Source organism: Penicillium malachiteum, assembly GCF_028827825.1.
Source record: "Penicillium malachiteum strain IBT 17515 chromosome Unknown utg000005l:1.0-9002435.0:326005.0-9005861.0, whole genome shotgun sequence".
Classification (NCBI taxonomy): Eukaryota; Fungi; Ascomycota; class Eurotiomycetes; order Eurotiales; family Aspergillaceae; genus Penicillium; species Penicillium malachiteum.
The window spans coordinates 2,478,904-2,502,822 of NW_026643099.1; the positions used below are offsets into that span (position 1 = coordinate 2,478,904).

A 23,919-nucleotide genomic window follows, 5' to 3' on the forward strand; every position below is an offset into this window, starting at 1 on the left:
CTTATGCCCTATAACCTAAAATCTTCGGGTGAACCGGTGAGCGAAAGAAAATGGTCGATCTGGGTCAGCCACTGTCAGCCACTCGGAGTAAATGTCAACCACGCGAGATGACCGGAGTAGTATTTTGTCCAATTCATCTAGATTTTAAATGTTTCAAATGAAATGTTAAGATTTTTGAGATTCAGTTTTATTATTTAGCTAAATAGGACATCGGGGTAGTCCATATAATATGGGTCATGCGCAAATGCTGGTACTAGTAAGGGAATAATAGATTTGATAATAAAGATCACAGTAGAACTTGAACACGAGAGACATGATTCAAATACTCAATGCCAAGATCTTGGAATTGATATGTACGCGTCGTAGATTTCAAGTTCCATTTTCCTTCTGGAATTCTCGGGGTGAAAGGGTTGAATTCCGGGAAGAGATTACAACCGTCCCGTCTGAAAACGGCATTCGTCCGAAGTGATCTTGATGGCAAAATAAAATAAAATAAGAAAAAAAAAGTCTAACAGTTGAAAACATTAACTTGGTAGTTCATGGACTTATTGTAAAAGAAACTATGTGAAACTATGTTGAAGTCTGGCCTTAGTAATTGTAAGGCAATTATCAGTTCTTCGTACACTGATTCGCCTCAGCGCCTCCTCATCATCCAACAATCATACGATCATGCTAAGCACCACATTAGCAACTAACATCCCCGCCGCACAACATTTACGTGAAGAAACTCAATTAGTCAATTATCAAGCATACCGGTGGCTTGATTGGTCAACCACCCGATTTTCGGCCCGGGGATCTCTATATGCAGCCTATCATCATCCTGTATGGATCATTCGGCGGGTCTTCCATGGACCTTCCGATCGCGTTCGCCTCCAACGGGGCAAATATCGGCACGCGGAGAGCATTGGGGTAACCGAAACTCTATCATGGATTTCTTTTATTAATCGAATACCACGTCGCGTGGGATCTTCTCCTCTTCCCCGTCATTCATTCTGTGGAAACTTGAATCCCCGGGTTCTTAATATCGATCTACTCGAGAGTCTATTCCCTTTCGTGTGACCGAGTTTGAATTCCAAGTTTCTACAAGTTCATTCATCATGGACTCCGTGTCAGCCCAGCCTCCTGCCTATCATAATGATAAGATTGCTCAGGAACAGAAGAACGAGCCCGGGTTTGAGGAGGACTTCAATGCCCTCAAGCATGGTGAAGTCTCTGATGCCTTTGGTAATGAGGAGTATGCCGAGATCAAGTATAAGACTTTGAAGTGGTGGTATGTATTGTCTCTCGCCAGATGTGGTCATTCTCGAGTGCATTTACTGACCAATTCATAGGCAATGCGGTCTGCTCATGATTTGCGAGTCTGTCTCGCTGGGTGTCCTGTCACTTCCTAATGCAGTTGCTACTCTTGGCATGGTTCCGTAAGTTAAGCCCTCTATTTGAGATGAGTCGCAATGAGTCCAGGCAGATTCTAACATACCTTCTAATAGTGGTGTCATCTTGATTGTCGGCCTTGGTCTTCTCGCCACCTACACCGGATACAACATTGGTCTTATGCGTGAGCGCTACCCTCACATCCAGAACCTCGGAGACGCTGGTGAGATCCTCCTGGGTCCCTTCGGTCGTGAACTTTTCGGTGCAGGCCAATTCCTGTTCTGCATTTTCGTCATGGGTAGTCACATCCTCACCTTCCGTGTGATGATGAACACCATCACCGATCACGGCACCTGCTCCATTGTCTTCGCCCTCGTCGGCATGCTTATCTCCCTGGTTCTTTCCATCCCCCGTACCATGAAGGGAATGACCTGGATCTCCTTCGCCTCCTTCATCAGTATCTTCAGCGCCGTCATGATCACCATGATCTCCGTTGGTGTCGAAGACCACCCTGGCCGTATCATCCAAGCTACCACTGAAACCACCCTCTACACCGCATTCCAGGCCGTCTCAAACATCGTCTTCGCCTACTGCGCCCACGTCGCCTTCTTCGGTCTGATTTCGGAGATGGAGTCTCCCCAGGATTTCAAGAAGTCCCTTTTCATGCTCCAGGGTTTCGAAATCTCTCTGTACTTGACCGCCGCCGTTGTCATCTACTACTACGTCGGCAGTGACGTCCAATCACCCGCCCTTAGCGCCGCCGGTCCCTTAATGAAGAAGGTCGCTTACGGTATCGCCATCCCCACTATCGTCGGTGCAGGTGTTGTGAACGGCCACATTGGTCTGAAGTACATTTACTTCCGTCTTTGCGCCAAGTCCGATCTTATTCACCAGCGCAGCTTCAAGTCCATCGCTATCTGGATTGGTCTCGGTGTCACCTGCTGGGTTGTTGCCTGGATCATCGCTGAAGCTATCCCTGTTTTCAGTGATCTGAACTCTCTGATTAGTGCCCTGTTCGCTTCTTGGTTCAGCTACGGTCTTAGCGGTATTTACTGGTTGCACTTGAACAAGGGACAGTGGACTTCTTCGCCTCGCAAGATCGCTTTGACTATTCTCAATGTCGGCATTGCTATCTTTGGTCTGGCACTTTGTGTGCTGGGTCTTTATGCTTCTGGTACTGCTATTCATGATGATTCTAGCAGTGCTAGCTTCAGTTGCAAGAACACTGATACTTAGATTTGGGATTGGTGTTTTATGTTTGTTTCTTTGTACTATATCGCATTTGCATTAGCATGATTGCATTTGGGTCTTGTGTATAGATTAGAGGCCTCATAGATTACTGGTTAATCGATGTTTATGAATATTTAAGTTTTATTCCAGACTTATTGTGACTTAGGATTAATAACGATAAAGTAGGGAGTATGTACATGCCTAGTAGGATTAATGCCAGTGGCCATTCTTCACTCTTGTCTCCAGTCAAGGCGCTTGCCACGAACCGAATAAAAGTGAGTTTGTTTGATATGTTTGGCTTTCCCAGTTTTCTCATCAAAGAGACAGAACCCTTCTTTGGCTGCATTCGGTGGTGTGTAAACTGGATATGTGAGCACCGTAATATGTAGTATAACTTCGAGTCCCATAAGTATGAGAAGTGGATATGAAAACTTGAACTCACGATGCAGAGAGATGGCAAAGCCTTCTGGGTCTGGGTTGGATATTTTGTGTAGACCAAGCTTTAATGCGTTCACGAAGATTAGCACATTGTGTCATAGTTTGAAGAGCAGATTGAACATACCTTATCAGACATATAGGTTACTTGGTTCTCTTCGTAAATAGTCTGCCGAGTAATCTGTGGTGGAGACATCTCTCCATGCTCTATCCTCTCTTTGTCTGGCCAAGAATATAGAGTTTCTTGAAGTCTGCCCTTAAGGATCTGTAGGAGAGAAGTCAATTCATGTTGGATGTATCAGGGAGAGTTTGGAGCCGAGCAACTCATACCTTCATAAGACAGTGTGCATTAGCATGATCATGAATTGCGCTTCCTTTTCCGGGACTCCAAACGAGAATCAACTATTCTTGGTAAGTAACTTTAGCCAGTCAATTGGAGGAATACGGGCAATGCGTAAAGCATATCAATTTACTAGATTGCTTTTGCCATTTCCCTCATCGATCAAGTTCCGAGTGTAAGATCTGCTAGCGTCTCCCAGCGCATATGAGCTCCACTCCTCCGAGTGAGAGACGTATTTCTCCATCAGAAGCTGGATATTCATTGGGTCGACATCTTCAGAGTCAAGGCCAGAGCTCGGGCCTAGAGCCGCGCTAAGGTCATGCACGAGCTTCTCGAATGCATTTATATCATTTTCAAGCGCAGAAAGGGACGAATTCCCATTTTCGAGATATGGCATGACGGTCGAGGGAGTTTGAAAGATCACTCAAGACCGTAGTGTTGGATGTCACTACAAGGGGAAAGAACCTTGGAAGGAAACCGTTATCGTAGGTTGACGATCCAGCCGGGGATGCCGCTTTCTCCACTGCGCTCTGGGTTGCAAAGAGCTTATCATACAAATAAAAAGTATAGCATGATGATTGAATTGAATGAGGATAGACTCTAGCAAATAGGTCACCAGTCACCAGTGATACTTAAGTATGTAAATATGGCTTTCTGAGAGAATGTGAACACGCCTGGGTAGGTATGGGCGCTTACAAGTTATATCTGAGTAGGATGATATAGTGTTTACATTTAAACGAGCTTGCTAGCCAAGTACCCATGTGCTCAGTACATAGATTTCCTAATTTCGCTGATACAGTGCCCTGCGATGCGCGGCGTGACAACTTCCAAGGTTGTGACCTGGTGAATGTGATATGGGAGATTGGTGCAGCCGATAAGCGATTGAGGCCTGAGGCAGAATAAATTTAAGCCCACTATTTCAGGCATTATATGACATAATTTCTCTCTTTCCTGCCTCAGGCTTACACCCCGCCCTGACTAAAATTCAAAGATTGTGGTCTCCGCAACCCTTGTGCATTTTGTTCGCCACCACTTGCAAGTCGCTTCATTGCACAGGAAATACACTCGAGAAGAGAGTGGCCTGTGTATCATCTACCGGGACAGTCCCATTTAATTTTTTTTTCTGTGTTTGCCGTGATTTTCAGCCGCCAACATGTCTACCACAATGGACAAGGTTAGTGCGAGGTTCATCAAAATGCGCTCGATTCATTACTAATGAAGATTTTTACTGGTTATAGATCAAGGAGGTAGAGTCCGAGATGGCTCGAACTCAGAAGAACAAGAACACCTCATATCACTTGGGTATGCATCCCGAACGAATGAACGAACGAACGAGCCAGCGAACAATAGACTCGATTACGATTCTGGACATGGTTGACGATAAATATAGGTCAATTGAAGGCTAAGCTTGCTAAGCTCAAGCGAGAGCTTCTGACACCCACTGGTGGAGGTGGTGGCGGTGGTGGTATGTTGACCCATAAATTATTTTGAGATATTGGTTCAGTCGCTAATACGGATTATCTAGCCGGTTTCGATGTCGCACGTACCGGTGTTGCTAGTGTGTAAGTCCTAATAGAGTGGAAAACGAACTTCATTATAGGCATATGAATTCGACGTGCATGCTAACAAATCATGAAGTGGCTTCATTGGCTTTCCTTCCGTTGGAAAGAGTACATTGATGAGCAGACTCACTGGCCAGCACTCCGAAGGTTCGTCCTTGACAAACAATCATTTTGACGATGGGAAATAGACGACTGATTCAATTACAGCTGCCGCTTACGAATTCACGACCCTTACGACTGTGCCTGGACAGGTTATGTACAACGGTGCCAAAATTCAGATTCTCGATCTTCCCGGTATTATTCAGGGTGCCAAGGACGGCAAGGGTCGTGGTCGTCAGGTTATTGCTGTTGCGAAGACTTGCCATTTGATCTTCATTGTTCTCGACGTGAACAAGCCTTTGGTCGACAAGCGAGTTATCGAGAACGAATTGGAGGGCTTCGGTATTCGTATCAACAAGTCACCCCCGAACATCAACTTCAAGAAGAAGGACAAGGGTGGTATCGCCATTACTAGCACTGTGCCTTTGACCAACATCACTCCAGATGTGAGTTTTCAGTCTTACAAATATCGTCATAAGGAATATGGGCGTGGTACTAACTCGCATCTCAACAGGAAATCAAAGCTGTCATGAGCGAGTACAAGATTACCTCCGCTGATATCGCTATTCGATGCGACGCGACCATTGACGATTTGATTGATGTTCTCGAGGCTCGCAGCCGAAGCTACATTCCCGTGGTCTATGCGCTCAACAAGATCGATGCCATCTCCATCGAGGAGCTGGATCTTCTTTACCGAATCCCTAACGCCGTGCCCATCAGTTCTGAACACGGCTGGAACGTCGACGAGCTGTTGGAGATGATGTGGGAGAAGCTTAACCTGCGACGAATCTACACCAAGCCTAAGGGCAGAGCGCCTGACTACACAGCACCTGTGGTTCTTCGTTCCTCAGGATGCACAGTGGAAGACTTCGTAAGAGATATCCGACTCATAACACAGTCAATTATACTAATATGATGCAGTGTAATGCCATTCATCGTACGATCAAGGATCAATTCAAGCATGCCATTGTGTATGGCCGTTCCGTGAAGCATCAACCCCAGCGTGTTGGTCTTGCCCACGAGCTGGCTGACGAAGATATTGGTACGTACTTTCTCACCCAATCACTTGATATAAAATCCAGGAAATTAAAGCTGACGACGCTGTCCTATAGTTTCCATTGTTAAGCGGTAATGGAATTATTTTCAACACATGACCATCTCAGCCCTCTGCGCGAAGTGATGAGTCGATTCATAAGATACTGGGGGAGAAAGTCCGGGCAGATTTGGGGCCCTGTGTCAGAAACATCCTTACTTCTGTTATCGTCATGCTGACAGGTACGGCTTCTGAGTTGCAGCCATCTTCCCTGTAAGACGCCACGGAACCCAAGTGTGGTTGGATCGCGACATTCTCGCACGGACAACCAAGCCTATCGAATAAGGCCTCGAAGAGCTATCCTGTCTACTCCGTACGGCTCTTGGAGTGGAGATTGATCGCTGGGCTGTGAGCGAACATGCACCATGCATGGGCTACTTTGCTTATTGTGGTTTTTTTCAATTTCCATCCCCTGGTGCCTTGATTTGTAGTGTGACCTGAACCCACGAGGACCTCGACAAATTAGAGAAATGTCCAAAGGGGTGTCAGGGGCAACATGGAGAGCCATGGGTGTCTTGTTGAATGTCTTGGCGGGCGCCATGTTTCAATCTTTTTCTTTCTATTTGTTCTTGTTACCCTGGCCTTTGAAGCGACCGGTCCATATTGTTATGATTACCCATTCATCTTTTTGTTGGGGTAGGGATGGAAGTTCTTTGTCCTCGTGGTTCCATGAAGGTAATTCCGAGGAACTTTCAGCCCAAAAAAAATACAAAATCAAAAGTTCAAAAGTTCCAAAGTTCTCAAATGTTCTAGATCATGGTCGTGCATCGTCAAGAAGACCCAACCGATGCATACTTCCCCGGAGTGGCGCCGCCTCAAACAGGAAAATTGCAGGGCTTAGACAGGGCTTAGACATGACGATGAATAAGTTCGACATCTCCAGGGCTGTTGCTGCATAACCAGCTTTCACTTAATAGGCGATCATGCAACGTGGTCAAAGAAATATTTGAAATCCCAGCCACATTTTACCCCTCGAGTAAGTATTCCGTACCTATGCAGCATGCACGGCTTGCTTATGGACCAATAATGGCTCTCGTATATACTGCGAGTACTTTGAAAGTAGTAGTACATCATAGGCAGGGACAGATCTCCATGACACCGTAGCTACTAACTAGTATAATCTGATATCCTTATCAGTCCTAAGTATCTTTACCAACTGGGCAGAGTTGTATGCATATATTCCGTGCTACTAGTTAACAATGCCAGCCTGGCATTCCCAATTGGAGTCTCGTACTTCTCTTTCCGTGCCGTCCTGCACAATATCCTTGCTAGCAAGAATCTCGCCACTTGAATTATCCAAATGGATTTCCAAGATTAGGAAAAGAATAATAATGGGGGCTGGAAACAGTCTGAGCAATACAGATGTACATATGTGCCCTCCTCGTCTCGGTCAACGTCTCCCCCAGGCGTGCCAGTGGGCCTGGACAAATCTGGGTAAGACCCCAGTTTCCCCTTTCGCTGATCCACAGGTTGCCACACCTTGCCACAAGTCGAGAAAGGTCGATATGGCCTCAGGTCAAAGCTTGGGAAACTCGATGGCTTCGACCCGAATTCAAAGGCAATTATGGTGTGCATGCGTTGCAGAGAGAAGGGGCCGGGACCACTACGCATTGACCTACTGCTAATAACAGCTCCCACTTCCGTACAGTGTAGTACCCACATCGCTCTTTTTTTTTCTCCTCCCCGTGCTCATTCGGCAATGGTGATCATGGCTATGCTGTACTGATTCGGGGAGGGCCAAAAAGAAAAATAAAAAATGATTTTATAAAAAAGCGAAAGAGATGAGAGAGGGGGGGTGATGCGTACACCCGCAAGCTCCACCACTAGGGCTAATTAGTCCGAATGGAATGATCTTTTCCGATAGGTTCACTTAGAAATTGGAGGAAAAAAGCAAAAAATATGATATGTCCATCAGGTCTAATATACATTTTGTCCAGATGTCGTATGGGGGGAGTCCGTGTCCCCCCCCCCCCAATACCCAATACCCCATTCTGGACCTGATTCTCACCTTCCCTGCTCGGTACCAAAATTTGGATCAGCCATGCCAAAAGTACCTCCGAAAGGCCGTGCTTCAGCTCTCGACGGATTAGTTGTGAAGGATCTGCAAGTTTCCGAATGATTGAATGCCATATGTTCAAGTTTAGGAGGAACGACAGACAAAATAGATTAAAAAAAGCCACCTGAGCACTAAGGTAGTGCTTTGAATGTTTGGGTAAAAAGGAACAAAGAAAGAGAAGAAGAAAAAACATTTGAAAGGTAATAAAGAGATGAACTATAATGCCATTGATGCACACAGGATCATTGACAAAAAGCGGTGAATCCTTAGTTGGAATAGTGATATCTAATATCTATACGGTCTGGTGACTAGCAAAGTACGAGGATTCGGGTGGCACAGCAGGTGTATGGTCAGGTCTTCTGGAGGTACTGCCCAATAAGGTCCGGACCTGTCCATATTTGGGTATGAAATTCGTTCCTTGCGGAGGGTCACGCAGTAACTGGAGTCTGAGGGGTCTAAGTGGAGTCTCGCCCACAAATCGCCGATCTCGATAGCCCAGACCACAAGGAGAGCTGTTCACGATCTGATGCAAGATCGGCAGGATTTGCTCTTGTCAGCTTTGACCTGGGACTAAAACATTTTGTCTTAATCTAATGGAGTATACATTACGCATTCCTCGTGGGTGAGAGAAAGAGTTATTTTAAAATATCATTTTTTCCCCTTATACATTATCAGGTGACTATCACCGATGCCGGGCATGTGGTTCTACTTCTCGTGGAGGATCCATCGGTCGACCCCGTTGCATTGCATTGCATTAGGCGGGTCTGCAATCTTTCTTTTCCCCAGAGTTAATCACTCACGGACACACACGCACGCAGGCACAGGTTCATGACTCGTTGAGACAATTTTCCAGATGTCAATTATGTCATGGGCTTAACAAATTAGGGCTGGTTCGTCAAACTAGACTCCAGTGACTCCACCATAGTTACCCATGCTTTTGGGATTTATGCGATCGACAAGAAAAAAAGAAAATTGCGGTGGGCTTCCGAGAATGCACGGCAAGCCCGGTGAAGCACTACCGTTATTACGAAGTACTCTGTACTCCATAAGAGATTCTAAGGTTGTGTATCCTAGAGGTCGATCGGTACCTGACTCAACCCAACCATTAACCCTGTTACTTTACCCTTGTCCTCGCAGACTCGGATGCACTTCCCACCTTCTCTTCCCCCGGTATTGTTCCTGAATCTAAACGAGGCTTTTCCTCGGAACCGAATCCCTCTTATCGCGTCAGTCAATATGATAGGATCAACTAAAAGAAGCGGGAGAATCAGGCAAGACAAAGTGGATAAAGGTAAAGAAGCAAATATTACAAGACTGGGCAGCTATAGGACCTGATGATTTTAATCCTGACTAGTCTAGGCTCGTTTCTTCTTCTTCTCCGAAATAATCTCAGGCTGTACTGGGTACGGGGTACGGAGTACTGAATACTGAATACATCGTATCTGTCTATGCATAATATTCTGGTTCTATTACCAGACCAGAAAGTAAATATCAAATTCAAATCAGAAGGTAGATCTTCAAATCTTCCCGGAAGATTTCAATTCTTTACAGCGAAAAAATGGCGTCAGCCCACTTAGTGCTGATCTACTGCGATTCCACTTTCTAAGGATGCACGAAAAAAGAAAAGAAAAGAAAAATCTCGGTCAAGAACGATATGACTGGCGTAAACTAGCGAAAATACCGACGGTACAATGCAGGATGATTTTGGATCTGGACGAATCAATGGGCTAGAAACCAGACCAGCCACGGTTAATTCATGCGCCCCTGATGGGCTTGACCGTCAAACTTACTCTCGGGTTTAGCAAAGAATTTGTCAGACTTGCACTTTGCTCTTGTTTCATTGTTGACTAGACTTTCCATCCCCAAACATTTTAATTGAAGGTAATAATAATAAAAAAGAAAAGATAAACATGGTGAGACTTTTGATTAAAAGTCAAAATTTTAGTCCCATTTGACATTTATTCCCTCGTGGGCTTTCAAGGTTGTTTTTTTTTTCTGTAGTGGAACTGGCGGGGAGGAATCCATAATGATGATACTAGTACGGAGTAGTATTTCAGTTGATAAAACCTAGAACATTAAGTTATGTATTCAGTCCTAATAATAGTATTCAATATGACATCTGGAACTATGATCCTAAATCTTCTATCTCTTCCATATACTGAGAATCAAGTATTCAAATGTTAGCTCAATGCGAGCCAGATCGCATCATAATAATTTATACGGAAACTTGAACTTAGTAAAAAAGAAGATCCCGATCAATATGGGAGATTTTGTACTATAGTAGAGAGAAGGCGCCGGGTCGCGTAACATTATGGCATAATGGCCCGGCTGCCTTTCCCCCTTCTTCATCCCCCCATGTTTATTGGCCTCTTTCTATACTCTCCTCCCCGCCATGTTCCGTGGGACGCCTCGCGTCCGGTGAACATCCGTGCAAAAAGCTGTTAGACGGACTATCCGCTCTTGTCATTCTTTACTGAAGGTTCCCGGCCCGGAGAGGACCGCTGTGGGTCAGGGTGGAAGTGGAGTCAACCAAAATGAAGTGGAAAAAAAAGGGAAAAAAGCGAGGGAAAAAGTTAGCGCCAGAAAAGCAAGATCGCATCATTGGGGAGTTCCCCCCTCTCTTCGCCGAGAGTCCATCTCTGCCCTGTGATAGGGCCAGATGAAGCGGCCATGTTCGGCCCTTGTATTGAGCTCGTATCGTGAACAAGCGAATGGGCGCGGGGGATTCGCCCAGATGAAGAGGATCCACGCTGGTCCTCATTTGCCTATTTGCCGTGTCATCTTTCGAGGATGTCTGATGCGTTCGGATCCTGGCAAAATGCAATAAGAAAAAATGGCCCAATCCAGGGAGATCGGCATGTCCTTCAGAGATCCGTCTCCTCAATCCGGTAATCTAGCCTTCTCATCCAATCTAGGGATTTGCTCTCGCCCTGCTCTTGACTCCGAAGTCCGGATGCTCAATTTTATCGCGGCGGTCCAGTCATACCGCAGATTGCTACTTCGCCCTTCTTATTCGCAACCTTCATCTCGACCGAGGCGATGCTCCGTGCCCCTGACAACATCACATGGTATGGTCCAGAAACTTGGACGCCAGCCTCTCTTTGGCCGCTTTGGTAAACAGACCGTTGAAAAAGCTTCCCATCTGAAAAAAGAATTGATGGGATGAAACGATGAGCGAAATGCACCGCCGCAGTCAACCTTCTTTTCAGGGCTGGATTTGAGTCTCGGTCCAGTGAATATCCATGTCTGGCCTACACAGCGCATGTCATGCGGGCTTTAAGTTCAGCGGTTTATCGATCCGCTATCCGGCCCCTAGCAAATCATGGATAGGATCTAGGATTTGAGCTCGGAGTGTTGAACATCATTCCCCCCCCTTCCTCCCCGCGGATGATCTACTGCTGATTTGCTCCGTTAGTGTTCCGTTCTTTTTCCTTCTTGACAAGGTTGGGATCGCACCATTTTTTCAAACAATGGTCCAGTCATGCTGAAGAATCAGCCCGTCTCAAGATGTCAGAAAACTGGGGGCATCCATTAAGCAAGTAAGCTGAATAGGCAATTGAAAAATACGTTGAACCACGGATCCTATCAAGAACTAAAGAACTAAAGGGAGAACCCTCATTGTACCAAGGGTCAACTATGGAGTATATGGAGATTTGGGAATGATTGGGTGCCCAACAAAAAAAATCTCCAAGTTCAAAAGCAGATGAATTACTCTCCCGTATACTCAAGTCCAAGACCAAGTTTATGTCCACAAATCCCGATACTCGGTTCAAGTTTGAAGCAGAAATCTGATGCCAAAGCAGAAAAGAAATAAATTAAATTAAAAAGTCTTTTTTTAAAAAAGAAACATTTGAAATTGGAATTAAAATAAATGCAAGATAAAGAGATTTATAATCCAATAATACTAAACAGAGAGGTAGAAATATGAGTAGAATTATAATATCATGCGTGTATTTTTTCTTTCTTTTTTTTCAAAAAGAAAAGAAGAATAATAATAATACTAGTAGATAAGTACTAAAAAAACGAGATGACTATGAATATCCCTCGGAGATCCCGCGTTCAATGGATCAATTCCAAGTATTTTTAAAGATTGATATTTCCCATTCAAAAGATTTCCATTGATACAATACCAAAAACCAGGTAATACATTAACCAGGTCTATGAAACTAGATGCAACCTCCGGCCAGAATTATATCTCGCTTTGGACCAACCATACGCCGTTCCCCTCTTCATTTACAGGGGTATTTTATGAAATTATTCGATTTTATTCTTTTTTTATTATAATTATTATAATTATTATAGTTTCATTTTTTATAATTATAATTATTCCAATTTTTTTTATAATTCAGAATATTTCTATTTTATCTATTTTATTGGGTTCAATGTTTTATTTCGTCTAGTCCTTTTTCAAGTACTCCAACCAATCATCCTATAGATCGGCTCGTCTCTTCTCGGGGGCAGAAGGTTATCATGGATTTCTCCGGACTACTTTCTCGTGCCAGTTGTAATCGAGATTCAACTTGCTCAATCCACGCGATTTGGATCGTCGTGTCTTGTCCTGGTTTTCTTTTAACTCCGTCCATTGCCTAATCCCGCATGCGCACACCCTCAACCCTTTTCACCTCCTGCATATTGTATACATACCTTTCGCGCCCACCCTTTAGTAGCTTGCAACTTTTTTTTTGAAGCTTGCTAATTCTAAAGGGATATCTTGCGCGGCTGATTCTTCTTCCATATCTGTTCCTTACAGCTCTTAGGGCTTACGGACTCTGTTGGGGAAGAAATCGGCAGTTTTATACAGTTCGTTAGGGGTCTCTCTCTGTGTGCGTTGTATGTGGAACATGCATTATCTCTCATTGTTTCATTTCTAAAACTGTGTCATTGTTCTCATTGTTTCACCTCTAAAATTGTGTCATTGTTCTCATTGCCTCGAGGAGCAATCGCTTTTTTATCTATTATATTTCCTCAGCTTCTCTTTTTTCTCCCATTGCTTCTTCTTTTTTTCCATTCACTGGAACCTATCAGCAATCGAGATATCCCGGAGTGCGATTCTTCTACATTATCTTTTTTTGACCGTCCCATGGAAAACTCGCCCACCATGGAAACGGAACCTCATCATGCACAAGAGGGCGAATTCCCACATTCACCATGGGTCGAACTAGGTGCATTTACCTCTCCACAGCACTCGCCGCCGATGCCCGAATATACTGGGTTTGAGTATGGTCCTTCACCAATCATGACCGTTGACCCCTCTTCTTACGGCATGTCCCTGCCGCCACCATATACATCGATGCCACTACCAATGCCCTCGCATGCCTGGCCTAGTATGCTTGCCCATCACTCTCCATTCCATGAAAATGGTCTTCCTCCTGCTCCTATGCCAACATCGGTCTCTCCTTCAGCACCCCCACCTCCAGTTCGAAAGACCTCCACTGGAGGTTCGACGCCGCGCAGAACCTTGACCGATGAGGATCGCCGACAGATGTGTTTATACCACGAAGAGAACAAAACTGCAAAGCAGACTGATATTGGAGGTAAGATTATATGTTAAAAAAATAGTGCAGAACTATATATGTGGGGACAGCCATGTGGGCTAACATGGGTTCTCCTGCAGCTTTGTTTGGTGTTGAAAGAAGGTAAGAAACATGATTTGTTCAATATTCCACCGCCCCATGATCCTAGGTTCCCCCTAACGCCAATTATTTTTTAGTACCGTCTCCAAAGTCCTGCGCCAGAAAGAAAAGTACCTGAACCCCGATGATGGAAGTCGATCACCGATCAAGCGAGCAAAGGGTCGAGTTCCGGATATTGAGAAAGCGCTATCCAACTGGGCAAGGAACTACTCACGTCAAGGGTTTCCGATAAATGATGAGATGATAAGGGAGAAAGCGCTCTTTTTTGCGCATACTTGTGGATGTCCTGAGGGTAAGGATAGAGTACTTACTCAAAGTTGGCTGGAGAAGTTCAAGCAGAGAAACAACCTATCGGGCGCGAAGTCACGAAAAGGATCTCTGAGTACCCGACGAAACAGTTCTACCAGTCCTACTCGCATTGATACTGGTTCTCCAACCGGATCTGCCTCTCAAAGTCCCATTTCTCCAGGAAATCCATTCGGTTCTCCCATCTCTCCAATTCAGAGCCCGAGTGGTATCAAGAGGGAGTCGGATGGATGCCCCGAACTTTCTGGGGGTTATCTTCACATCCATTCGAAAAGTACTACTTCGCTCGATACTTCCTCGACTGGAATGACAAGTCCCTGCTCAACCTTGGTCTCAGACAGTCCTTTCACTCCAACAAGCCAGCATCGTCTCCCATGCTCAGTTGGTAGCAACACAAGCCGACCACGCAGTTCTACATTTCCTCTCGCCCCCATCGACCCGACTCTGCTTACTGCGGATCATTCGATGGATGGAGACTGCTCTAAGATAGATGTCACCCAACCGGTTGCTATTCTCGAATCCCCCTTGGAGTTTGGCGATGAGGAGGCTAGAACTGCGATCAAAGGAACCGATCCCAGGAAGTTGATCAAGCGGAATCGCAGCAATCCTGAGATTAAGACGCAATCCATGCAACCGCCTCCTGTCGTTTCGAAGTCCACTGCGGTTTCGCCTATCAGTGCACCCGAGTCTCCTACTCAAGATGAAGCCCGTCAGGCCTTAGAGCTTGTGATGAATTACTTCCAACAGCAACCTTCCGGTCTCGCTGCACAAGAATATGTGACTATCGGCAAGCTGATGGAACGTCTCGAACTAGCAAAAAGCCAGGGACACATCCTAGGAGGCCTTACGCGGATCGATGAACATGATGATGTTCCTCGAGTCAGCAAGAAGCGGAGTATCCATGGTCTTAGCTGAGACCCACGACTCCCGATTTCTTGAATGTTGTTATTTTTTTTGATTTTTAATTTTCTATACTTCGCTTTTTCTTGTTCCTTGCATTTTTATCCCCCAACTACTTTTTTTCTCCTTCTCTAACGCCCCACCACGCACTCACCTCACATATACTCTCTTTGAACGCTTCTATGAACCCCGCCCGTTTCGTTTTTCATTTTGGCCCCATTTTTCAATCTTCATAGGTGGTTTTCTGTTTCTTGTTTTCTATTCCGTTTTTTTCCTATTTGTTTTATTTGCATCACTCTGTATTCCAGTTCCACGCCGATTTCTGGAATCGGCGAGTATCGGAACATCCCAAAATCCAGAATCAGAATCAGAATACATCAGAGGGCGACCTCGACCTTGCTTTGAATGGGGTTTGGATTGGCGCTGGTTACACGCACACGCATTTGAGCCGGGTCGATCTGTTGCAGGATTTGCACATCTCTTCTCGGCTACATGGGATATGGTATATGGGTTATTGGTATGGAATTTCAGGGCTTTGGTCTAGGACCAATCTTGTGGAGTTCTTTTGACTCTTTTGTTCGGTTCTTTCTTTTCTTTCCTTTTGATTCCCTTATTTTATGTTTCTTTGTGATTTCCCCATACCCATACCCCCTGATCTTTGTTTTTATTAGTTCGATCTATCTCTTTCTTCTCTTTATTCTTTCTTCACCGGTTCTTTACTGGATCTTTTTTATTCCCCTTTCTTATCTTTCTTACATTCTCTTTTAATTTCAGTGCTTCTTAAACTGGGCCCGCTCGCGCGGAAAGAATTTCTTACTGGGATCTTTATATTTACATGATCCTGGTGAATTACCACTGTCAGATTAATCACTTTTTCCTTACGTTTGTCTTTTTCATCTTTTTTTCCTTTTCTTTTGAGTGCAGATGTCAGGATGAGTATTGATTACTCTATTGGTATTTGTACTCGAGGACTCGGATTTGACACATTATATTATACCCCCTTACCCCTGGAAATGTCTACTTATGTTTAGTTACAATCCACGCGATTTCAAAAGCTATCGGATATTGAAATTTAAAAGTAAAGTTAAGCTATAATGACTGACACTTTGATTCTCGTACTCGTAAATCTCTACATACTAAGAAAAAACTCCACATTGAATCCAATGTTTATCAGCCCGAAAAGAATATTAAGTCTTGAACGTTATATTAATATAAGGAAGCAGTACTTGGTATAATAAACCGCTCACATTACATGAAAACAAATGTATCATAAAAACTTGATTGGGAGCACTTGAGAAAGAAAGACTAAAAGGTGCTAGGAGCGGAAGAGACACCTCGATCCTCCATCAAATCCGCAACGCTACGCTCAGCAAGTTCAGGAAGGACCTTAGCTAAGACAGTCTCGAGGATGGAGTAGATAAGATGTTTGTTACAATACTCATCCGCCAGGAGATCCAATAGATCGGTCTCGATCATCTCAAGTAGGCATAATTCCTCCGGAGCAATTTCGGCCTCGTCACCAAGTTCGTGCGTGCGGGGCAAGCCTTTCTCAGCGGCAATAGTGTCGCCACTTCCTGCTCCTGACTCTCGCCCTGACATGGTAGACGCTGCCTTGGCATCAGAGACTAAAGGTGACGTCCTCGTGTGCCCCTGAGATGAGGATCGCCTGGTCTGGTGTCCACCATCCCCCTCTTTCTCCGTTGGTGGAGACGGGGAGATACTGGTGGTGAGGAGGGATGAACTCCCAGTGGTGGTGCTGCAGGTACGATCACCTCTGGAGGACACCGGAACGCCAAAGAAAGTTTGTGCGATACTGGGCGGAATCAGAGCCAGAAGGTTAGCTGCACATTGCCGCTTAATAGCGGCGATCTCCGTGACCGCGGACGAAGGTTGTTTGTCCGATCCGGTTGGTGAGGCTGTTGGGGGCTTGTTGGAATCTGCCGTCGGTTCCGATATGGTAGATCCTGGTGATAGTATGGTCACTGTGGGAAGCTGATGATCACCGCCATTACTACTAGCAGTAGCACCACCACCACCACCACCACTAGTACTATTAGTAGTTAGACCAATGCCACTAACTTGACTGTTACTACCGGCATTAATTTTTTCAACTGGATTATTTCCAGCCACCCCAGTAGGAACAACCTTGTCTCCTGCCGGATTAGGAACTGGAGAAGGAGCACTAGCAGATATCGTGAGGGCTTTCCCGCTAGACGTTAGGGATGGCACGGACACGTGCGGAGTCGAAACTGGGGCACTTGAATTTCCCACAGACACAGCTACTGATGCAGGACGTGCATTGGCTGGAAAAAGAGTAGACCTCGTTGCGAGAAGAAGGTTGGGCAACAAAGTGGGGGGGCAACATGTACTCCTCAATGGTTTCCCGGAGAAATCTGAAAATGAGGAGTGGAGTTAGCTAAAAGATCTGAAATGATGACATCGGATGAACCGAAGCGGAGTCAAGTGAAAAAAAGCCAAAAAAAAGGAACGAAGCGAAAATTCCTCTCGTTTATTATATTTCCCGGTTCGACTGTGGAGCTGATCGGGAACGTTCAACCGCTCGAAAGAGGTCAAAAATGGAGCAGTTCAAATGCAAGACCTCCCGCTTCATACCCTACTAGGGCGAAGACGAAGTGGGGTTGGGAGAGGCGGAGCAAGATCGGCTTCGGGGAGAGAAGGAGCTTGGGCCATGACTAGGATGACACTCCTTCAAGAACCTCTAGGGCAACTCAACAAGAAATTGAGAGAAAAAAAGGACTGGAATCCCTGCCACTTCCTTTTTTTCGGTGCCCAGTTTCGGTGCCTTTTTTTTTGCCCTTGCTTTCGGTGTAGTTTTTCCCCTCTCCTTCAAGCGGGTAAGATCCCGGTTGTGTGCCTGGCCCTGGCACCAGTACCTGCGGGCTTCATGCGCCAACCTCGGTCAGGATGCACATTCGAAATCTCGCTACTAGGAATTTCGCTGATTGGACACAGACTAGAAAATTCGCTAGTCTCGGCGATGGAGTCTTTTTTTTCATGCAAGTTCCCAATAGGGGATGGTCATTCATCGTCCACCGATCGGCATCAGACGATTTCTGCTCGTGCACGCGATTTGCCCCGTCCGGCCGAAGTAAAGTTTGGTATGTCCTTTCGGCAGAGAATAAAAAAATAGTTTCCTTTTTTCTTTGTTGAATGACACTTTGACAGCAATCAAACAATCCAGGGGCAATGTTCTTTTTTCTTTTTTCTTCTTCTTCTGCAGATCATTCACTTTCCACAAAGAATGGATCTTGGCTTGATTGTTGATTCATGATCCATGGTTATGATCCCAGCAAAAAGCGGCACGGCAAGGGCCGGGCCCCCGGCGCTATCACACACACCGCGACAGAAAAATGAGACGCAGCGAAAGTGTGGATAAGAAATGAGAAAAAAGTGGGAAGATAGTCCGTAAGAGGAGTAGAGAGAAAAAGCAGAGATCCCTGCACTGCACGCAAATCAACGCCTCGCTCGGACCAGGTTGGGGCAACCAATAATAGATCAGAATGACTCCGTCAGTCAAACGGTAAATGACAGTACGGACCAGTCAGGGTCACGGTACATTACGAGCAGTATTTCGTATGGCGTGCGCAATATTTCTTACAGGATCAAGTGATCGTTGCTGCATGCGAGAAGGTCCTTTTCGTCCCACCCATGACTCGCAAATAAGTCACACTTAATCCTCGTAGATCGTAGTTCGGAAGATCGCAAACAGTTTGCTCCACAGTCGAACGAGAGAGTTCATGCGGTCTCGGGAGGCCCGAGACCAGAGGTACAAGGGCAAAAAGAAACGTTAAGGGAAATGCTCCGGGAAATAGACTCACCTGTCAAGGACCCCGTCCGTGTCACCAAGCTGACCTGGTCCTGCCAGAATCAGATATTGAAAAAGGGCGATTAATCCGGAAAACCATGGCATTCTTTGGGATACCCCAAATAACTGAGAGATCATTGAGACCACTCGATAGTCGAGAATTGGGCGCTTATTGGTGAGGCTGTCCGACAACGACGACGCGACGCCCTCCTTCGGGGACTCTGGTGTTGCAGCGGGAAATGAAACACTGGCTCCGTGCGAGCATCCCGGCTCTGGATTCGATGTGACGCGGAATAGACCCGTCGCAATGAAACGCAAGGCAACGTAACCAAGATAGATGAATTGGAGAACTTTCCACATCCAGGCTGTGGCCTGCGATTGGCTGTATGATGATGGACTAAGGGATTCATCGCTGTCCGAAAGGAGACCAAATTTCTCCAGTCTATTGGTGGAGATATCGTTTGCAGGGCTCGTATCAGTTGGACTTTTACGGTCTTTCATTATCACAGTGAGCTTAGTGATGATCTCATAGAAGAAGACCGGTTCACAGACTCGGCCGCCAACCTCTTTACCCAATATCAAGTCTGCAATAATATCTCCGACTAGTGTGCGCAGACTGCTATTTTCCAACTCTTCCGTCGGCAACAGAACTGCCAGGGCTCCATGGGCTAACAGCCGTCGGTATACAGCCTCATTCTCAGATTGCGCCGTAATTGTTTCGGGATCTGCCGAGTCTGGGACTGGCGATAATCCTGGATGAGGGTTCAACTCGTGGTAGAGTGCACGATGCGACGTTGACAAGCCTGATAGATACGACTGTTGCTTGGATAGTCTGTAGGCTATGGGAGAAAATTTACCGTCAAGGTTAGCGTTATGTCTGAATAGAATACCTTCTAACGCGACCCCAGTGTACAGCCCAGTGTTATCCGGGCAAAAGGGATAATTTGAGAAAGGTCGGGTCTTACAGATGATATGTGCTTCCACCAATGCGGGAATCTCATCAAGTAGAAGCTGTGCAGCATCAATCTCCCGGATTCGTTGTTCCAAAGCACGAGTGCAATGTGCAACTACTTGGAGAATTTCATTGACAAGAGCTTGATCTGGAGTGATCTTGGAATACCATGAATAGAGGAATTCTTTGAATATAATGGCGAGAATGGCGTAAAGTTGACGATCAACGTCATTGGAGCTTGTCAGCGGAGGTAGCAGCTCTCCCAGAGGCTGCGGAGAAGACGCGCCATGGCTACTTGTCTGAGGACAAAGTACGCGTCGTATCAAAGCACTTGTAGCTCTTTCACTGGTTCCATCTGACACATCTTCTCGATGAGAAGCTCTTTGAGTCCGTAAACGAGAAGCAGGGCGTTGAAGTGGTTGGTGGTTCGAGGGCAATGCGGTAGACCTGGAGCTAGAGGTTGTCGGACCAGCCTTGAGGTGGGAGATCGGCTGCAAGCCAGGGCGAAGAGGGTCGGTCATGGCATCGCAGATGCAACGGATATCTCTGAAGCCAGTTCGGGGAGGTCGTAAAAAAAGGAAATTCAAGGCGTTAGCCTTTCTGAATGGGATGATCGCGAACGCTAGCTGTCACGGTCACCGCGAAGTCGGGCTGAAACTGCCCAATATGGAAATTAGGGCATAGGGTATGTGATAAGAAGCTTATCGCGATGCGGGGAGAGAACGTGTTGTTGACCCGATTGTAGGCTAAGTTCCAGGGTTAGTTAGTTGGCCCCTTTGACTCATCAACTCCTCTCTCCTGACCTTAGAAGATAAACACTTGAAAATGACAGCCAAAGGCATTGACTCTCGAACTCCATTGTGGCTGGATTGTGATCCTGGTATGTACATTATCCATGTCTGTGAAGAGACCAGTGTAGCTAATCCTTATCAGGTCACGATGTAAGTCATTCTTATGATTGAATCGGAGCGAGCCCGATGATACTGACTACCTCTTTCAAGGATGCGTTCGCAATTCTAATCGCAGCCCTTCACCCCGCATTGAATTTACTTGGAATCACAACTATTCATGGCAATGCTTCACTGGCGAAGACTACTGCGAATGCCGGGAGCGTTCTCGAGGCGATTGGCAGGCCGGAGATTCCTGTCTACCCGGGAAGTTCAAAGCCATTCTCTCGGCCTGCTTTGCATGCGCCGGATATTCATGGTATGTATTCCCTCTTGCTTTTTCGTAATTAAATTCATATCTGATCATGTCACCTTCTAGGTGAATCGGGCCTCGATGGAACGGATCTTCTTCCCAAGGCCTCCGTAGCACCTATCACAGATCAGAACCCAATCTTGGCCATGAGAGATGCTCTTCTAGCTCAACCCAAGGGCACCCCTTGGGTGATCGCCACGGGAACGTTGACCAATGTGGCCCTACTCTTTTCAACTTTCCCGGAAGTTGCGGAGCATATTGCAGGCCTTAGTATCATGGGAGGCGCTATTGGCAATGGTTTTACCGATGCTCCAATGAGCAAACTTCCCGGTGAAGAGGCACGAATTGGAAATGTGACCCCATGGGCAGAATTTAACATTTACGTGCGTTTCCCGTTTCCCGGTCTAGTTTTGGTTGCGCTTGCTGACTCGGATAAACTCGCAGTGCGACCCAGAATCATCTGAGGCTATCTTCAGTAATACCGTTCTGGCATCTAAGACAGCTCTTATGGCCTTGGATCTTACCCACCAGGTCTTGGCTGATTCAGAGGTTCAAAGCCGTATCTTGCATGGCGCTAGGGACTCTTCTAAGGAGCCCACGATTATCAGAAAAATTCTCCACGCTCTTCTGATTTTCTTTGCAGGAACATATGATAAAGTTTTTGGTCTCTCCACTGGACCTCCGCTGCATGATCCTCTTGCAGTGGCAGCTATGTTATCAAATCTGAACCCAGAATTTGCCAAGAAGCATCCAGAGCAAGCGATTAAGTTCGACGATAAAGGTGGTGAGCGCTTTGCTGTCAGTATCGTGACTGATGGTATTCATGGCCAGGATGTGTCTATTACTGGACAGCTGGGACGCACTCTAGCTACTCCGGTCAAGGGGCCCGGTGTGGCTATCCCACGAGGCGTGGACCTTGAAGCATTTTGGAACCTGATTCTTGAATGCGTGCAATTGGCGGATGACTGCAATGCAGCCCGCGCATGATGACAACACTATAGATTAGACCGTGCACATCTGTGTCTGGGAGACTTGCTGGTTTAGAGGGTACATTCATTGCACATATACGCTCATTTATTTGATATTAGAATATAGATTGGAGACATTTTCAATTTTGGCTTTATGATGAATGAATGTCCTGAAATTCTGGATTTCAAATATTCGTCAATCGATCACCTGGGCATACTAGTACCAGTAGTATACCGACAAGTCCTCACGCCGCGCTTCGCGCAGCACTGCCAGTGTACATAGCAGCGAGCATTTAAAATTGGGAAAGATATGCCCCCATCACTCAAGTGCTTGGCCAAGTGCGTTCACATACTTAAGTACATGGCTCAGAGTCCGAGTCAGAGCATCTACAGGTGACTGATGCCCGACTCTTCTTTGTATGTAGGTATCTACCAGGTTACCTACAGGGTTAGCTGGAGGGTTAGCTGGAGGGGTAGCTGGAGGGGTATCTGGAAGGGAAGTTTAGCTGTTATATTGTTCCAAGTTTGGATATAGGCAATTCAAGCTGTAGGCTCCTCGAGTATCAAGACAGGCGGTGAATAAAAGTGCAGGAACCCAAGTAGTAAAAGAGGTCTATAGCTCCAGCTGGGCATTGCCTACTAGTATTCAAATGAAGTCCGAATCCCGAGAGCTGCCTTGGTGGGGCCAGATGGATGCCAAAGCTCCGGAGCTTCCGCGACTTCATATGTGCAAATTGCTAGCATAATCTCGAATATTTGAGTTCTTCAAGTCCTCCTCATACTATGAGTAAGAGTATAGACTTCATAGATATTGTCCAGGTGCCTTGATGACAACTTGAAGCAATAGGTAGGATTTGATCCTTTTCACTTATTCAATTTGATACATTCAAATGCTTGCACTGGCCATTATGACTATGTCATTGTTCATTTTCTCCCAAAAGGATATAGTCTACCTCAAGCGCGCATATAGTGACAGCACTTGAGGGGGTCCATAGTCCAATGACAGAGTCCCCATGATAGACAGATCGATCGAAATCGTTCCGGAATGGGCGCAAATAGTGACCACCAGACTGCCGTGGTTGGATAATCAATTACACCTTTATCTCCTGTTTTCTTCTCTGAAGAAGTAAGAGGTAATTGCACATGTGAGAATTTGAATTTAAAGAACATGAATTAATTGATATATGTCAACTGGTATCGATTTAAGAGTTTAAGCCCTCTAGCCTTGGATTATGGATACTAGTAGTCAAGTGACAGCGTGCCCGCTGCTTCAGGCCGACTCGGAGTCACAGTGCTAAGGACATGTGTGCCAATAGCCCTGCCTAAATATACATGTGACTGCACTGGTAATCAACTTCTTCGCGGCGGTCCGAGTCTTTCAAATCTCCATACAGGTCTTTGTATAAATTGAGCTGCTCTAAAATTTAGATTAGTTGAACGAAATCCATAATTAGCGAGGTGTAATTGTTGGAAATTGTAACTCACTTTGAAGGGTCTCGATCTCCTTGTCTTTCGACTGAAATTTGCTTTCCAGTTCTCCGACTCTTGCAAATCGTGTATCAACATTTTGAATATTTGTGGAGGATGGAGGTGCTGCTGTGTGGCAGTGTGGAGAGGTGAAGGAAGGTGTGTTTGCAGGGCTAAGGATCTAAGGCCTCTCGGACCTGCAGTCCAATAATATTGTCCACAATCGATTGTAGCTTTCGATCAATCAATCCATTTCGGATAGTAGCTTTTGGTATCGCTTGCAGAAACAGATCCTATCTCTCCAGTGGTAATCGATTGGTCTCTATCGAACTCAGGGGTTTTTAGCGTCTTTTCAATCATTTTCAATCGATCATTTATAGAACGCTGTTCAAGTCTCTGCACTGTTGGGGTCTCAGGGGCAGTTGGCTCTTTTCCCTTTCCAATGCCGGTGTAATGGAGATGTTGGGTAATCGATTTCAAT

General features: G+C 45.8%; 6 protein-coding genes across 6 annotated transcripts; 4 read left to right on the top strand and 2 right to left on the bottom strand.

Moving 5' to 3' along the window:
* Positions 1-1,097: 1,097 nt before the first annotated feature.
* On the top strand, positions 1,098-2,607 carry N7483_010927 (neutral amino acid permease; the record flags this gene model as incomplete). The annotated part of the gene is made up of 3 exons (XM_057094354.1): positions 1,098-1,270; positions 1,332-1,418; positions 1,488-2,607. The coding sequence occupies 3 exons, from the start codon at positions 1,098-1,100 to the stop codon at positions 2,605-2,607; spliced, it is 1,380 nt and encodes a 459-aa protein (XP_056940325.1).
* Positions 2,608-2,831: 224 nt separating this feature from the next.
* On the bottom strand, positions 2,832-3,773 carry N7483_010928 (putative cysteine dioxygenase Cdo1; the record flags this gene model as incomplete). Its single annotated transcript, XM_057094355.1, has 3 exons — positions 2,832-3,101; positions 3,164-3,301; positions 3,510-3,773. The coding sequence occupies 3 exons, from the start codon at positions 3,771-3,773 to the stop codon at positions 2,832-2,834; spliced, it is 672 nt and encodes a 223-aa protein (XP_056940326.1).
* Positions 3,774-4,529: 756 nt separating this feature from the next.
* N7483_010929 (GTP-binding protein RBG1) lies at positions 4,530-6,169 on the top strand (the record flags this gene model as incomplete). The annotated part of the gene is made up of 9 exons (XM_057094356.1): positions 4,530-4,550; positions 4,615-4,678; positions 4,767-4,841; positions 4,902-4,938; positions 5,015-5,085; positions 5,146-5,483; positions 5,552-5,908; positions 5,959-6,079; positions 6,150-6,169. 9 exons carry the CDS (start codon positions 4,530-4,532, stop codon positions 6,167-6,169), a joined length of 1,104 nt encoding a protein of 367 aa, XP_056940327.1.
* A 7,115-nt stretch (positions 6,170-13,284) lies between these two features.
* N7483_010930 (DNA-binding domain-containing protein) lies at positions 13,285-15,040 on the top strand (the record flags this gene model as incomplete). The annotated part of the gene is made up of 3 exons (XM_057094357.1): positions 13,285-13,720; positions 13,771-13,822; positions 13,897-15,040. The coding sequence occupies 3 exons, from the start codon at positions 13,285-13,287 to the stop codon at positions 15,038-15,040; spliced, it is 1,632 nt and encodes a 543-aa protein (XP_056940328.1).
* Positions 15,041-16,330: 1,290 nt separating this feature from the next.
* Positions 16,331-20,324, bottom strand: N7483_010931 (PXA domain-containing protein; the record flags this gene model as incomplete). The annotated part of the gene is given in 4 exon segments (XM_057094358.1): positions 16,331-17,307; positions 17,320-17,396; positions 18,865-19,690; positions 19,817-20,324. The coding sequence occupies 4 exon segments, from the start codon at positions 20,322-20,324 to the stop codon at positions 16,331-16,333; spliced, it is 2,388 nt and encodes a 795-aa protein (XP_056940329.1).
* Positions 20,325-20,628: 304 nt separating this feature from the next.
* On the top strand, positions 20,629-21,990 carry N7483_010932 (uridine-cytidine N-ribohydrolase; the record flags this gene model as incomplete). The annotated part of the gene is made up of 5 exons (XM_057094359.1): positions 20,629-20,683; positions 20,737-20,744; positions 20,805-21,009; positions 21,070-21,386; positions 21,448-21,990. 5 exons carry the CDS (start codon positions 20,629-20,631, stop codon positions 21,988-21,990), a joined length of 1,128 nt encoding a protein of 375 aa, XP_056940330.1.
* Between the last annotated feature and the right edge of the window lie 1,929 nt (positions 21,991-23,919).